The sequence below is a fragment of the Panthera uncia genome, chromosome F1 (genome assembly GCF_023721935.1).
Source record: "Panthera uncia isolate 11264 chromosome F1, Puncia_PCG_1.0, whole genome shotgun sequence".
NCBI classification, from domain to species: domain Eukaryota; kingdom Metazoa; phylum Chordata; class Mammalia; order Carnivora; family Felidae; genus Panthera; species Panthera uncia.
The window spans coordinates 62,558,745-62,575,082 of record NC_064813.1 but is presented as its reverse complement, the minus strand read 5'-3'; the positions used below and the strand labels follow the sequence as shown (position 1 = coordinate 62,575,082).

Below are 16,338 nucleotides of genomic sequence, written 5' to 3'. Positions count from 1 at the left end.
CCTCCCGGAGGAGATCCCCCCATGGAGATGTACTAAGAGGAGGGACTGGGTGGGAGGCCAGGGGCTCAAATAATCCAACAGTGCAGGCTTCTCTGAAGAAAAGTATAACCAAGAGAAAGGGGCCAAGAAACAGGACGGAGGCTAAGTGTGGAGCTTCCCACCAGCTACCTCCTCACAGCTGGCAGGGCAGACCCTGGTCTCCGCCAGCCTGTGCCCTCATTCCTGGGCACCCCGGGCACAGTAGGAGGAGTAAGGGAGTACTGGGGACACCACTGTCACCCCTGCCCTTCCGCCCTCCCCAGCGCCCCTTTCCTCCACTCCCATGGTCTGCTTCTTTAGCCTCTCCACCATCTCTCCAAAGCCTCTCCATCTTCTGTCACTGCCTAGGTTCATGCTGTCACCATTTTTTTTTGTTTTATTGAATAGGATTTTTTTTTTTAATTGAAAACTCATATAGTCACATGGTATACAATTAAATCTCCCTCCAAATCCCAATCTCCTAGTCTCTCCAGCGGCCTTCATTGTTAGGATGTATTTCTAAATCCTTTCAGAGCCTTTTAATGCATTTACAGGCGTCAGATATATTTGTGCGTGCGTGCATGTGCGTGTGTGTGGTGGGTGCGTGGGTGGGTGCCCTTCATTTAATTACACATATGGAAGCAATCTGTAACATTTTTCTGAAACTTGCTTTTTGAATTTAACCGAATATCCTAGGAATATTAACATATGTGTATGAAGACTGACTCCCATTTATTCCATCCTACGGATGTGCCTTAATTTATTTCACCAGACCTCATCACTAGACATTCCCATTCCTTGTTACTTCTTCCCTAAAATAGCATACTAGTTTCCTAACTGGCCATTCCTTCTCCTTTCTATCCCTCCTCCTTCAAGAGCAGGTCTGGGGCACCTGGGTGGCTCAGTTGGTTAGGCATCTGACTCTTGATTTCGGCTCAGTTCATGATCTCACAGTTGTGAGATGGAGCCCCCCCATCGGGCTCCTGGTTGGGCAAGGAGCCTGCTTAAGATCCTTCCTCCCCTCTCTCCCTTTGCCTCTCCCCCACTCACTCACATGCCCATGTGCATTCCCTCTCTCTCTCTCTCTCTCTCTCTCTCTCTCTCAAGAAAAAAATAAAACAAAATAAAATAAAGAAGAGCAGGCATAATGACCTTTGTGTTTTCCCAGAGTACCCATCATGGCACTTAGGGTGGCTCACCCAATGGGGCCACTTCTGCTCCCTGAGAGTTGCTAAGTCGTCACACGTGAATGCTTGAAGGGAAGGAGGAAGGGAGAGTGGGATGGAACCCCCTAAGGGAAGACTGGAGAACAACCTCTCCTCCAGTTCTTAAGGCCTCACCCGGGGTAGAAGTCAGAGTAGCTTGGCTCCTTCCACAAAACAAGAAAGAGGCGGGGGCGGCCATACTTCCTACCGACCCTGCACAATGTGTTCAAAACTCACCGCTGGCCACACACTGTGCAACATGCTCTCCCAAGGGTATGAGAAGCTGGACCCTCTTCTCAAGACTGCCAAGCAACGGTCTAGGCCCCCCTCTGCCAGCAGCTCTGACAGCAGTGGAACAACCGAGGAGACGACAGACATGGTCAAGGCTGGAAGATGCCAGGAGGACACTGGACCTGACTCGGCTTCTGAGAGGCCAGCAGAGTACGATCTCGTCATGCTGAGGAATGCACCTGCACCTACGGCCCAAGACAACACGGTGTATGCGCAAGTATTCCTCAACTTGCAGGTGAGCCCTTTTGACCAGTACACCTTCCCACCTCCTCCAGTTCTAACACCATCCAATATCCTGGATGACTTAGTCCCCCCACACGGGGAGCCAGGACCAGCAGCACACGAGCAGACAAGTGTGGCTCTGCTCATGTTAACCAAACCTTGGGCTCCCTTGGAGTGAAGGAGCTCGTCCTCGGCTCCCAATCTTGGGCCATTAATAAGGGAGATGTCAAACAACCAGAAGCGCTGTACCCACCGCACTAAGACAGCCACCGCCCTCTGTGTGAAATCTGAACCTGGTGGGGTGTCCCCTCTCCTTAGGGGCTGAGAGTGACCCCCTGAAAAGCTCTCATCTGGTGAGTACAGATAGTCTGATGTTGATCTGTTACAGGGAAAGACCCTAGCTCCTCAGCAGAAGGAGGGTTTGGCCACAATCTACAGCTGTATCCAGACACCCCAGAAGGTGAGAACAATTTTCTCTGTATCCCGAGGCTCTTAAAGTAAGGAATTATTGTGCAGACCATTTTTTTTATTATTAGATTTTTTTTTAATATATGAAATTTATTGTCAAATTGGTTTCCATACAACACCCAGTGCTCATCCCAACAGGTGCCCTCCTCAATACCCATCACCCACCCTGCCCTCCCTCCCACCCCCCATCAACCCTCAGTTTGTTCTCAGTTTTTAACAGTCTCTTATGCTTTGGCTCTCTCCCACTCTAACCTCTTTTTTTTTTTTTTTTCCTTCCCCTCCCCCATGGGTTCCTGTTAAGTTTCTCAGGATCCACATAAGAGTGAAACCATATGGTATCTGTCTTTCTCTGTATGGCTTATTTCACTTAGCATCACACTCTCCAGTTCCATCCACGTTGCTACAAAGGGCCATATTTCATTCTTTCTCAGTGCCACGTAGTATTCCATTGTGTATATAAACCACAATTTCTTTATCCATTCATCAGTTGATGGACATTTAGGCTCTTTCCATAATTTGGCTATAGTTGAGAGTGCTGCTATAAACATTGGGGTACAAGTGCCCCTGTGCATCAGTACTCCTGTATCCCTTGGATAAATTCCTAGCAGTGCTATTGCTGGGTCATAGGGTAGGTCTATTTTTAATTTTCTGAGGAACCTCCACACTGCTTTCCAGAGCGGCTTGTGCAGACCATTTTAACTGAAAGTCCTAGATTCCCATGACAAAGGAGCTTAAGTCCTACCCACTGTCCACCCCCAGACACACTCTGTGGTCAATAGAGATGCTTACACAAATGTTTCCGATTTATATCTGTTTGGCCAAAGGCTGAACATTTCTAATTGAATTAATAATATTTTATATGATTATTCTTACCACTAACTAGCATAAGGGGCTGCAAACACAAATAGTGTATAATCTATGTATATTTTTAAATCTATTTCTTTTTTTTTTTTCCTTTTTCTATAGCTAATCTTTATTGCTTACGTTGTGCCAGGAATTGTGCTCAATGCTTCACAAGTTGTTGTTGTTGTTATTGTTGTTTTTAATGTTTACTTATTTTTGAGAGGAGGAGAGAGAGAGAAAGAGAGAGAGCAAGCAGGAGAGGGATAGAGAGAGAGGGAGACAGAATCTGAAGCAGCTCCAGGCTCTAAGCTGTCAGCACAGAGCCCAAGGTGGGGCTCGAACTCACGAACCGTGAGATCATGATCTGAGCTGAAGTCTCATGCTTCACCAACTAAGCCACCCACATGCCTCCTAAATCTATAGCTAACCCATCTCAATCCACCAAAATGGCAATTTCCCCAAATAATTAGAAATTAGCCAAGAGTCCAATGCCAAGATGTTTTGGAGAATGTGCCATTAACTACAACACATTGGTTTTATTGTGGTGTTAAAAGATCCCTTAATGGTAGAACTTACCATTAAATAATAATAATAACCCACTTTAACACGAAATTTTACAGTTTACAAAACATTGATATTCTCGCGTGATCCTTAGGACAGCTCTATAAATGTGCTGTCATCCTGAAGCCGAGATCCGGAGAAGTTAAATTTGCCTAAAGTCATACAGATAGTAGTTGGACTTTATTAAAAACCACAAGGAGCTTTAAAATAATCCTGAGTAATCTTAAACAATTAACCTTGGCTTGAATCTAGCTTCCTGCTTCACTTTCACTTCCCTGAGAACATTGGGTTCATATATACTTTTGCTTTCAAATCTCCAGAATTCCCTGTTTTCCTCCTTGTTTTAACATGTCCAAACAAGATTTTTTTTCACGTGTATTTTATTTATTTTGAGAGAGAGAGAACGTGCAAGCAGGGGAGGAGCAGAGAGAGGGAGAGAGAGAACCCCAAGCAGGCTCCAAGCTCAGCGTGGAGCCCAACACGGGGCTCGATCTCACGACCCTGAGATCATGACCTGAGTCAAAACCAGGAGTCGGATGCCCCACTAACTGAGCTGCCCAGGTACCCCCAAAACAAGACTTTAAAAAAAGAAGAACGCTCAAAGCTCTTCAGTTATGCTACTTCCCTGTGATTGATGAATCAATCAATCAGTAGACATTTATTGAACACCTTTTGTTTGCCCAGAACTGGGCTGAGGGCTCTGGGGATTCAGATGTGCTTAAGGCACCATCCTTAACCTTGAAGACCTGTTGTCTTATTGGCTTTTGGTGGAGGAGTGGAGTCGCTTCAGTCACCTGCAGGGGCAAGGAAAAGACTCTACATTAGTTGGGCAGTTCCCAAGCGTTTTCCAGACATTGGAAGCGGAAGATACCACTGCACTGAGGTAGACAGGAAAGGCTCCACGAAAAAATTAATTTGAATTAGACCTTAAAAGATGGATAGAGGGGCGCCTGGGTGGCTCAGTCCGTTAAACATCCGACTTCAGCTCTGGTCACGATCTCGTGGTTCGTGGGTTTGAGCCCCAAATCGTGCTCTGTGCTGATAGTGCAGAACCTGCTTGGGATTCTCCCTCCCTCTCTCTCTCTCTGCCCCTCCGCCACTCGGGTACCCGCATGTACTCTCTCTCTCTCTCTCTCTCTCTCTCTCAAATAAACTTGAAAAACTGGACAGAATTTGCTCAGTAAAAGTTTGTGCAGACGTGTAGCTCAGTTCAACCAGCACTGGCCTCCTGTCCTGTCTTGTGGGAACGTGGCCTATGCTGAGCCAGTAAGGGACGTCACCTATGGCCTTGAGGCCACACCTGTACTTTTCGCTGGATTCTCTCTGACCTGGCCCTCTGTGTTTGGGCCAACGCTGGTCAATGTTAAAGTCAGGGACGTCAGTCCCTGCTCTGAGTTTCAGAATGGCCTGGAGTCCCCACGTGTCCGGTCAGTGGTACGTGGGTCCCACCCCAGGGACTCCAGACCCCTGCAGCCACCCTCATCCACAGCCTAAGTGGAAAGCAATGCGTTTCCCCAGCCAAGGTCTTAACAGGATTTATCCTTTGCCTTCAGAATTTTGAGGACCCGTCCTGATTCCGGGTCCCCTAAGGCTCTCGTTGCCCACTTGGGCAGGAAATTCTCAAACTTATTTTCGGACCCAAGTCCCAGCACGACATCTCGAAGGTTTATGCCACCGTCAAGCTATTGCCGGCCCCCCGCCTCCCCTGCTCCCTGCATCTGCTCAGAGCCCTCCCTGAACAGTCTCCAACAAGGAGTCCTCAGAACCCTGGGACCACGAAGGCCTACTGGTCTGGGCCATGACTTTGATCCATAATCTCTGCCACCCGAAATAGCTTGACATCTTTACATTCTCCAGCTGGGGCAGAGGCTGAGTTCATTAGACCATGGCTTCTTGAGAGCGAGGCCTTTTATTGTCATTTTGTAGCCCCTCACCCTGCAGCGCTAAACTGTCCTCTCTCTCCCTCACGGAGAGCCTAGCCAACTTCCCCTTAGGAGAGTCCCCATAAATGCCTGCCGTCAGCTCGATGGATTGTTCCATTGCTGGGCCAGTCCATATGATCCTACTTCTACACCATGGACCTGGCCTCGCCTCCCTCTCTCACCGGCACAGGGGTGAGGAAACCAGGGCCTCCCAGGCTTTATTAACCATATTCTTGTGTGTCTTTTGGCTCACAGGTGGTGGTGCCACCACAGCAGAATGATCTGGAGTCTCCTGAAACCCCTACCTATGAAAATTTGGACTGAAAAGAAAAGCAGCTGCTGCTTCCCTCCCTGTGGTCAGAGAGGGTTCTGGACTGCGTAGGGCCTGGTACTCTTCCAGACAGAGCACTTCGGAACTGCCTTCAGCGTCTCAGAGGTGCCTGGGTTTGACCCTCGCCCTTCCTTTCACCCTTGTAACTTCCCAAGCTCATGAACAGATCAGACACAGGCTCCTTCTGGGAGTCCCTGGCCTTCGAGAGGCCCCTGCTCCATCCATCTCCACGCAGGCTCAGTTTCCCCCCCTCAGTTCAGATGCACCACCTTAGAGCTTTGCCAAGGCTGGCCACATGTGGTTGAAAGGGCCCTGGACCTTCACACCATCTTCTAAACAGGTGATAAAATGGATCCAACAGATATTCTCACTCATGGGCACGAAGATCTGTGTAAAATTATGTCCACTGCAGTATCTTTTAAAATAGAAGGACAGGGGCGCCTGGGTGGCTCAGTCGGTTAAGCGTCCGACTTCAGCTCAGGTCACGATCTCGCGGTCCATGAGTTCGAGCCCCGCGTCGGGCTCTGGGCTGATGGCTCAGAGCCTGGAGCCTGCTTCCGATTCTGTGTCTCCCTCTCTCTCTGCCCCTCCCCCATTCATGCTCTGTCTCTCTCTGTCTCAAAAATAAATAAAACCTTAAAAAAAAAAATTAAAAAAAATAATAATAAATAAAATAAAATAAAATAAAATAAAATAGAAGGACAGAGGGGCACCTGCGTGGCTCAGTCGATTAAGTGGCCGACTTTGCTCAGGTCTCGCTGTTCATGAGTTCGAGACCCACGTCGGGCTCTGTGCTGGCAGCTCGGAGCCTGGAGCCTGCTTCCGATTCTGTGTCTCCCGCTCTCTCAGCCCCTCCTCCATTCATGCTCTGTCTCTGTCAAAAATAAACTTTAAAAAAGGGGCGCCTGGGTGGCTCAGTCGGTTGAGCGTCCGACTTCGGCTCAGGTCACGATCTCACAGTTTGGGGGTTCAAGCCCCGCATCGGGCTCTGTGCTGACAGCTCAGAGCCTGGAGCCTGCTTGGGATTCTGTGTCTCCTGCTCTCTCTGCCCCTCCCCCACTTGTGCTCAGTCTCTCTCTGTCTCTCAAAAATAAATAATAATGTAAAAAAAATGTTTTTAATAAAAAAGTAAACTTAAAAAAATTGAATGAAAGAACAGAAATAGCCTAAATGTCCATTTAGGAAGAATCTGGCTAAATGCCCAATGGCGTATCCAGGCAACAGCAAGCCCTGCCACTTTTGTAAAGAAAGTAAAGACCAGTGTGTGCTAATAAGAAATGAGCTCTAAGAACGGAAAGAACAGGGTCCAACACAGTATGTGTCACTTGCTACCAGTTGGATAAAGAAGAAATGTGTATCGGGGCACCGGGGTGGCTCAGTCGGTTAAGCAGTCGACTCTTGATTACGGCTCAGGTCATGATCTCATGGTTCGTGGGTTCGAGCCCCACATCGGGCTCTACTCTGGCACCACAGTCTGTTTGGGATTCTCTCTCTCCCTCTCTCTCTCTCTCTCGCTCTCTCAAAAATAAATACATGTTAAAAAAAATAAAATAAAAACGAAGAAATGTAGATCTGTATGCTTATGTAGTCATGCAAAAGCTCTGAAAGAAAATAACAAAATAACTTATCAGGGGCTGCCTCTGGGGAGTGAACTAGGTTGTTGTTTTTACTGTATACTTTTTTGTACCTCGGATTTCTTTTTTTAATCATATGTGTGTATCATTCTTTGGATATCTTTTTTAAGGGCTTAAAATGCCCCTTCCACATAAACTTCCCATATTTACCCAAAGGAACTTCCCTCCTTATTGTCAGGTCCGGCTGCAGAACAGTCATAGTATGTCTCCTCTCCCCCAGACTGTAGCACAGCCTTATCCCCCTGTGAGTTGTTCTACCCTTGACTTGTATTCATGATACTATAGTGTACGTTTGTGTCACATGCACCTCGAAGCCCATTTTTTTTTTTAAGTTTCTTTATTTTTGAGAGAGAGTGAGCGAGCACAAGCAGGGGAGGGGCAGAGAGAGAGAGAGGGAGACACAGAATCTGAAGCAGGCTCCAGGCTCTGAGCTGTCAGCACAGAGCCCGACGCGGGGCTCGAACCCACGGACCGTGAGATCGTGACCTCAGCTGAAGTCGGATGCTTAACTGACTGAGCCACCCAGGAATCTCAAAGCCCATTTATGTCCTTTAACGTTGGAATTCTGCTGTCATACTCTCCTGCACGTGGCCGTGGAGTCGGTAAATCTTCTGTGTCCTACAGTGGGTACCCCCCGGGGGCCAAGCAGTGCTCCATACACAGCAGGAGCTTAATTACTGCTTGTTCGCTGGCTGGTCGTCGCATGGATAATTATCCTTGTAAGGCATTATTTCAGAAGCTCAATGAAGACACATAATATGATGGTGTTGTACATTATTACACCCCAGAATACAGCGTCCCCAAAAGCCCTGGGCCCCTAGGGTCTCTTCTGCTGCTTAGATAAATCTGGCCAGCTCAACATCTACACGACTCAGGATGCATGAAAGGCCAAGTCAGTGGCGAATGTCTTTGGTGTTCATCTGAGCTGTTCCAACACCCGTCATTTCCGGCTCCTTCTGCTTCCAGACTCCTGACACTGCAACTCAGCTCCCAGTACGTGCCCCAAACCCCCAGACTCCTTTTGCATCTGTTTTCCTGGTTTTTAGCCCTGACGCCTCCTCCAAAGTGTGGTCTGTCCACATCTGTCTCCAGGAGGAAGCCAGCCAACCGGCCGCACAGCCCCCAGGGGACAGGGACCAGGCAGGACCTGAGCAAGTGTGTACTGTGTGGCTCTCCCCCACGAGACCGAGTGGCCCCGGATCTGGGAATCCCGGGATCGTCTGCTCCAGTGTGAACAAGGCTGGGAGACCCCGGTAGATTGCAAGGAGTCCAGACCCCTCTCCGTAGGAATGAAACACACATGTGTTTAGTGATGGGCGCAACTGCCCTTTGGCTACGACAGAGAGGAAAAGTACAGAATACGGAGGGGACGCATTCAGAAAAGAAATTTAGATTGCCTCCGAATAACAGCATAGTCTTCTGTTAAATTCATATGTTAAATACAGAGCGGGGTAATTGAAGAACCAGGCTCCACGTGCTGCCTTAGGGCGTCTGGTCTCTGAGTCGGACCTCTTCCCGTTCACCCTCACCCGTCTCCTGGGCTCAGCCAGAGTCTCAGGCCTGGGCCCCACAGCCTGGTGGAAGAGTCTGGCCCGAGGACGCTGGGAGCCCAGCAGAGTGCCTAGCTCGCAGCTGCTCGGCTGGCTGAGCCCTCCCTCCAGCAAGCGTCGTGGAGAGCGCTCATCGGCACTCAGAACTTGAACAGAATACGGTCTCTAATTGTGCAGAAGCTAAGACAGATTTCTGAACATGTGTTTTTAATCAATAACGGGTTAATAATCACACATCATACCGCAGACAAAACTGGTCCCACGGCCCAGTTACCGGGACAGCGTGGACTCACGGTGATTTTTCCACTCTGAGATGGGTTTACTTTGTACCATCTACTCTCACTCCTGCCCTCTCCCTTGTGACCAAGCGGCCAGAGGTAAAGGTTTACTATGTGGCGGGGGAGTTTTTCCTCTGTATCTGAGGACAGCCTAGGTCCGGTCCCTTGGAGAACCTGCCGGCAGCTTACAGCTACTTAGTTCATCCTCGTGGGGTGGAGCTGTTTCTCTCCCCCTGAGTCACCATGATCTTTCCTTCCCCTTTGGAAGAGGGGCCTGGGGCAGGGGAGGGTCTAGCAATGTGGTCATCTCAGATTAAAGAAGAGGAGAAGATGAGGAACACGTTAGAAATCCAGGGGAAGGGATCTTGATGCTAATAATACAACACTCTGCATTTGCATAGCACCTGCTTTGCAGTCTTTCGCAAACTACCCAACCTCTCCGCCCAGTCTTGTCCAGTCTGTAAGTTGAGAGATATTATTTAACAGTCTTGGCTGAGAGAAATCATGTTAAAAACAAGATATAGACCCTGAACGAACTCCCGTATCCTCTCCAGACCAGGCACCATTCTGTAGACTCATGTGGTATCGTCCACTGGGCTGAGTCCCAAAGCAGATACTGGGATGTGAGAGAAGGGGGACCAGCGGCAGCAACTACGAATATACAGAAAAGTTCTCCAGCTCCCTGCGGCTCAGTCGAGCAGGGTTCTGGGCTTTGAGCTGTCTCTTTCCAACCTGCGGGAGAGAAGAAGAACTTCAGACCCTCCCACAGGAGAGCCTCACAACACCCTTGTGAGGTATGAACTGTTACCCCCATTTTACAGATTAAGAAGGTGAAACTGGGAGTCGTACCACAAATAACTCAGCCTCAACAACGAATATGAAGCAATGGAGGGGCTTGAACCCAGTTCCTCTGGCTCCAATCCTAGTGGTTTTTTTTTTAACCACACCACCGTTCTTCATGACCCCATCCTAGATTGCGTTGGCCCACTCAGGGTCCCCTACAACAGTGGGCTGTCCCCTGGGCTGTCCAGTTGGCGTTAATGTGGGGCTACAGCTGAAGTGCCAGGAATCCCAGCAGACACCCATCCGCCTTCTCCCTCACGACCACTGGCAACATCTTCCTTGAACCACAGGTGGAAGCTCTGGTGTACCGTGAGCCTAGTGGGTGGGAGTGCCCTCCATGCCTTCGTTTCTCTGAGTATACGTGGGAAGTACAATTATCTCTACCCCCATAGCATTCTGTGAAGATTAAATGAGATCATTGACTTGAAACCACTGTCGGGCTACAATATACCTAATACACCTCCGATATACCCTCAACTGTTGAGTCTCTGTTTTCCAGTCCTTAAAGCGGCCTGATGGGAATCCATTCAACTACCAGGATCAATGGTCACTTTACAGTGTCTGCCCCCAGCAGCAGCTTAAGATGACCTGTGTCCTAGAATGGTTCCCAATTACTTGCTAACTTTAGAAAATCGTTTAGATTTACTTTTCCTCCCTTCTCCACACTCCTGCCCTACACACCCTTGGAAAGGAGAGATGTCCAATGTGCAGCCCACAACTGGGGACTAGCCAGAGGACAGCCCTAATTTAAAACCCAAGCTCCCCAGTAGGAGTCCAACACCAACACATGATACAACCTTGAATTAGACCCTCACTTTCCTTCGACTTCAGATTCTTTGTCTCTAAAATGAAAATTTGGATTAGGGGATCCCTAAAACCTCTACGATTCTGAGACCCTATGCATGACTTTTTCACAAACGTACAACTTCCAGGCCATCCTGTGGGCACTAGACCCCTCCGGAAGGAGCTCCAGAATCTTACCTCTTCATAGATAGTATTACTGAGGGAAGAGCCGTGGTTCTTCTTCTTGGATTCAGACTGGAAATTCAGACAGTAAAGAGTACTTAACTTCAAGTTGGGAAATGTCCCACTCCTAACTGATGTGAGGCTCCAAAACAGACCTCTGAACCCACTTCTCACGCCCACGTACCCCTCAGGCCCGCACGTATACACATTCCCAGCACATACGCGCGTGTCTTCAGACAGACCTGATGCAAATACCACCTGTGACCATGCATCTCATCAACACGTAATATGCACACCCCTGCAGCGTAAGCAGTTCTAGAACACACGTGAGAACTAACCGTAACACATACCCTGACCCTGACCACGGTGAAACGCTGGAAACGTTGGAATTCAGAAGGACTTTCAGTAATACGTAGTCTCCCAAACAACACCAAGCATGTGACCCTGGCGCCTGTGACCATCCATATGTCCACGTGTTACGGCGCAGAACTTAAATGCAAATATCCCTTGAGGTGGAAGCCAAGTTGACTGAATGGCTTATTGGAAGGAGAGTGAATAAAAAAGCCTGAAAACCTGTTTGAAACCCTTCCCCCCATTTGACCCTGACCTGCATGTACTCAACACTTCCGCAGTTTGGCACATTCCCAACTTCCCATACTACCCACCATGTTAAGTTTGTGTCTTCATACTGTGACTCCAACCTTGGAAATGCCATTCTTCCAACCCCTCTCCCACCCAAGGTGAAAAGATGACCGTGGGCACCAGGTACACATAAGACCTGCGAGCTCAGCTTGGAGCAGGGTTCGAGAGGACCATGATGGGTTGCCTCAGCCTGGAGCCCCCCATCAGCAGATGACTGGCCAGAACCGTTTTCTGGTTCCCTGAAAGTCACCATTGCGTCTCTCTAGGTCCTGGCTGCTCCTCTGGCTCTGGGCTATATTCTCCCACCTTGGTAACCCCTCTGGTGTCTCTCTCCGCCATAGCCTCGGCTGACCTGCTAAGGACTCCATGGTCCCTGTGCACAAAGCACTGCCCTTCTGTCTCTGATTGTACTTGTCTCACAGAAACTCCTAGAGACACTCTTTTAATCCACTGTTCTCTTAGACTCCGACCTGTTCTTTTTCTCCAAATAGACTTCTAGTTAGCCCATTAACATTTAAGTAGAGCCCCTGAAACCGAGCGGCTCAGATACACACACAGCAGAAGACAACTCACAGGGAAGCACACACACCACACTCGGCAAATGCGCACCTGCCTGTGCACACGTGAAATACACAGCACCCCCTGCGGGAAAAGACTCACCTTCCGGGAAGGCTGTACCAATGCATACAAGGTATTTGCTTCTTGTGATGTGGAAGCAGAAGGCTAATGAGAAGACAAGAAAAGTATTTCAGAAGCATAGATCCAGGACAATCCTAGGGAGGGAGGTCACCTCTTCCACGCCTCCCCCCAGTTCTGCCCGGGCAGAGCTGAAAATGTTATTCAAAGGAGCCCTGGACTCCAAGAGGTCAGACAGCCTGGATGCTGGTCCTGCTGTGTCAGTAAACATAGCTGCTATCCGTTCAGCACTTACTGTGTACTGTAGGGTCCCCCAACGCTTATAATACACCCCTGTGATAGGAACGATCACCATTTGCCCCATTCGACAGATGAGGTTCCCAAAGGGAAAATGGCCCAAGTCAGACAGTATGTTCGCAGGAGAAGCAGAATTTAAACCCCAGACTCTCCACAGCGCTTTCCTCAGCCCCTCAAGTGCCTCCCTTTGGCAACATGCCTTCCTTCTTCTGCACCTGAACCAGGTGTCCTCAGAGGCAGGTAACCGTCTTCCTTCTAAGAACTCCAGAAGAACAGGCTCCTTCTCACTCACTCAACCTCTCAGTCTGGGATGAGCTCTTCCTTGCATATACTCAGACTCCTTTCGTGGGAATCCAATGTGGCTAAAGCCAGAAAACTGGCAGATATCTTACATCTCTCTTTAAGGCGCTTTGACTTGGACCCACTATCAGTGAATCCCATTATCTTATGGGGAGCAGGACGAGGAAACGCCCAGCTTGGGAATTCCAAAGTGGCCATGAGGGTTGAGCACCTCTCTCCCTCCTCCCCTCCCTTCTTCCTCCACTCCCCTCTTCCTTCATTGTCCTCCCTTCCCCTCTACCCCATTCACTTTCTCTCTTCCTCCTCTCTTGATCTTTCTCTGAAGCCTGTCATCATCCCCCAAGGATTTTCTCTGCCCTGCAGCTTAGCCACCAAATTGGAGAGGTTGCTCCTTCCGGACTTAATTCTTTAAAAAATAAAAAATTAACGGCACTGGGGTGGCTCAGTCGGGTAAGCCTCTGACCCTCGATTTAGGCCCATGTCACGATCTCACGGTTTGTGGGTTTGTGCCCCGTATTGGGCTCCGTGCTGACAGTGGGAAGCCTGCTTGGGGTTTCCTCTCTCCCTCTCTCTCTGCCTCTCCCCTGCTTGTGCTCTCTCTCCCTCTTTCCCTCTCAAAATTAAAGAAACATTGTTTACAAAAAAGAGTTGCTTTTAATTTTTTTTAATTTTTAAAAATGGAAACTTAAAAATCTTTAAGCCATTTTTATCAGAGACTTTTCATCACTGCCACCTAGAGGCAGTGTCACCCTTGAGGGAGATACCCTGGCCTAGGTTGTAATGTCGTTTTAGTTGTCGAAATTAGAGGATGTTTCTCCAGTTTAGGGGCGAATGTCTGTAATCCCAGCATGTTAGAGGTGGGGAGGGGCAGGTGGAGTGGAGGCTCAGAAGCCCTTTAGCTCAGCTTTGCCACCACCCAAGTCTGTGGCCTGGGGCACGTTAGTTAACCTGTGTCTGTTTCCTCATCTGAGAAATGGAGGTTGTGTGAGACCTACTTTGTGAGGCTGCTTTGTGAGATTCATTAAGGAAATAGACGTGGGGGCGTCTGGGTGGCTCAGTCGGTTAAGCGTCTGACTCTTGAGCTCAGGTCACGATCTCACTGTTCACGAGTTCGAGCCCTATGTAAGGCTCTGCCCTCACAGTGCAGAGTCTGCTTGGGACTCTCTCTCTCTCCCTCCCTCTGCCCATCCTGGGCTCTCTCTCTGTCTCTCTCTCTCAAACTAAATAAAACAAACTTTAAAGGAGTGAAAATAGACACGGTAAGGACTTAATAAATGTTATCGTGAAGTCATAATAAAAGAGAAAAATCCAGATCCATTCCTGAAAACACATATAATAAAGAGCAGAGATTTTCTGAAAAACTATAAGGGCCCCAAGTATTGGCAGTAGAAGGGAGGGAGAACAGAAGCTGGGTCCCCTGACGAGCTCCCTCTTCCTGCTGACTATCTGGGCCACGCCTGCTGCCAGGCATGGAGAGAGAAAGAATGCCTGCACCGGTCTCCCCCGCTCTGTTCAGCTCTGCCAAGGTACTGCAGAACCACATGGATCTTTCCACCAACTTAACGCAGACTCTAGGAGCACCAGGCTCTTATTTTGCCGTTCAAGAGTGCAAGCTTCCCTTGGGGTGCCTGGGTGGCTTAGTCGGTTGAGTGGCCGACTTCGCTTCAGGTCACGATCTCGCGGTCCGTGAGTTCGAGCCCCGCGTCGGGCTCTGTGCTGACGGCTCGGAGCCTAGAGCCTGTTTCGGATTCTGTGTCTCCCTCTCTCTGACCCTCCCCCGTTCATGCTCTGTCCCTCTCTGTCTCAAAAATAAATAAACGTTAAAAAAAAAAATTTGTTTTTAAAGAGTGTGAGCTTCTGAAAGGCATCAGGAAGCCCCATAGACAGGCATGGAATGGATTCGAGAAAACAGAGCCGTACCTGGGACTGGATCATGGAGTAGATGGTGCTCCCTTCTCCAGGGGGATTCGGCTTCTGCTCCTGCACAAGAAATTGTAAAAGGGGGGTGGGGGAAGGGCCTGGGTAGCTCCGTCTATTGAGCGTCTGACTTCCGATTTTGGCTCGGGTCATCATTTCACAGTTCGCGAGATCGAGCCCAGCGTCAGGCTCCACACTGATGGCACAGAGCCTGCCGGGAATTCTCTCTCTCCCTCTCTTTCTGCCCCTCCCCCGCCTGCTCTCTCCCTCTCTCTCTCTCTCTCAAAATAAGTAAACATTAAAAAAAAAGAAAGAAAGAAAGAAAAGAGCACCTGGGTGGCTCAGTCAGTTAAGTGTCCGACTTCAGCTCAGGTCATGATCTCACGGCTCATGGGTTCGAGACCCGCGTCGGGCTCTGTGCTGACAGCTCGGAGCCTGGAGCCTGCTTCAGATTCCGTGTCTCCCTCTCCCTCTGCCTCTCCCCCCATCTCTCTCTCAACAATAAACAAACATTACAAAAAAAATTTTTTAAAGAGGGTCTCCTGGAAAGAGGTGGTCATTAATCACCCCAGGATGGGGAAAAACAGTAGAAAAAGCAACTCACACTGGAGTCATTAAGTGTCACGTGCGAGGAACCACCCAGGCGTGAAGGGATCCCACCAAGTGACCCTGTCCAAGGGGTCTCCTGCCACTTGCTTTACTTCGGTAACTTAGAAACTTGCGTTTGCCACATAACCATCGATAACGGGCTGAGCTCTGAGTAGGGCTGAGCTCTGAGCCTTACGTCAGGGCCTTCACATTCAGAGGTTTTCACTGTTTCGAAGCCCCCTCTCTAGATCCAGCCTTAGCAGCTAGTCTGCCCTTGGCCTCCAGCCAGCGCCTGGGCAGCTACAGAGCTGGATGAAGTCCTGGACACAAGGCCAAAGGCACGGGCCTTTTCCTGTTCTCTTCCTGCCCACAGGAGACGGGGCTGAAGGTGTCTTGTGCTGCCCACTCCTGAGTACATATTTCCAGTTGGGCTCTGATGAGGAAGTGAGAGGAGGCCAGCAGGGCTCGTTGGACAAGGAAGAAGCTAAGAGCAAAAAAACAGCAGCCGTCTTGGAGGGCTAAAGAGTTGTGGGCATCTGGCAAGAAACAGGAGCTTCCTCTTTTTCTTTTCTGCCCAGACCTGAGGAAAGTGTCTGCAGAGAGGTCAGAAGCAAGCCCCAGAAGAAGATCACATGAACTTGAGATTTAGGCCTGCAGACAGAACCCTGGAGCCAGGAGGGAAAAGCCAGCAAGGGAGGAGGTCCCAGAGGGAGGCGCTCCTGAGTCAGAAGCAGAGAAACAAGCCTGAGTCCCCCACGAGGTTTCTTATACTCTAAATAGATTTCCTCTGGGGGTGCCTGGGTGGCTCAGTTGGTTAAGCGGCCGA

General features: G+C 49.3%; 2 protein-coding genes across 12 annotated transcripts in view; one reads left to right on the top strand and one right to left on the bottom strand.

Annotated features, from left to right (window-relative positions):
* LY9 (lymphocyte antigen 9) overlaps positions 1-8,979 on the top strand; it is a 31,412-nt gene extending 22,433 nt beyond the window's left edge. For 6 of the 9 annotated variants that reach the window (XM_049634669.1, XM_049634668.1, XM_049634675.1 and 3 more), the window contains one exon: positions 1,496-2,116. In XM_049634669.1, the coding sequence (XP_049490626.1) occupies positions 1,496-1,914 (419 nt within the window). In that variant the 3' untranslated portion in view covers positions 1,915-2,116. The other 3 variants (XM_049634671.1, XR_007458882.1, XM_049634673.1) reach the window with 3 other exon arrangements.
* A 914-nt stretch (positions 8,980-9,893) lies between these two features.
* The window catches only part of CD244 (CD244 molecule), a 29,521-nt gene continuing 23,076 nt past the window's right edge, over positions 9,894-16,338 (bottom strand). For 2 of the 3 annotated variants that reach the window (XM_049634678.1, XM_049634679.1), the window contains 4 exons: positions 14,928-14,987; positions 12,435-12,497; positions 11,148-11,204; positions 9,894-10,055 (listed from right to left, as the gene is read on the bottom strand). In XM_049634678.1, coding sequence (XP_049490635.1) covers positions 9,975-10,055; positions 11,148-11,204; positions 12,435-12,497; positions 14,928-14,987 — 261 coding nt within the window. In that variant the 3' untranslated portion in view covers positions 9,894-9,974. Of the gene's footprint in view, positions 10,056-11,147; positions 11,205-12,434; positions 12,498-14,927; positions 14,988-16,338 lie in introns of those variants that run through there. The other variant, XM_049634677.1, reaches the window with a different exon arrangement.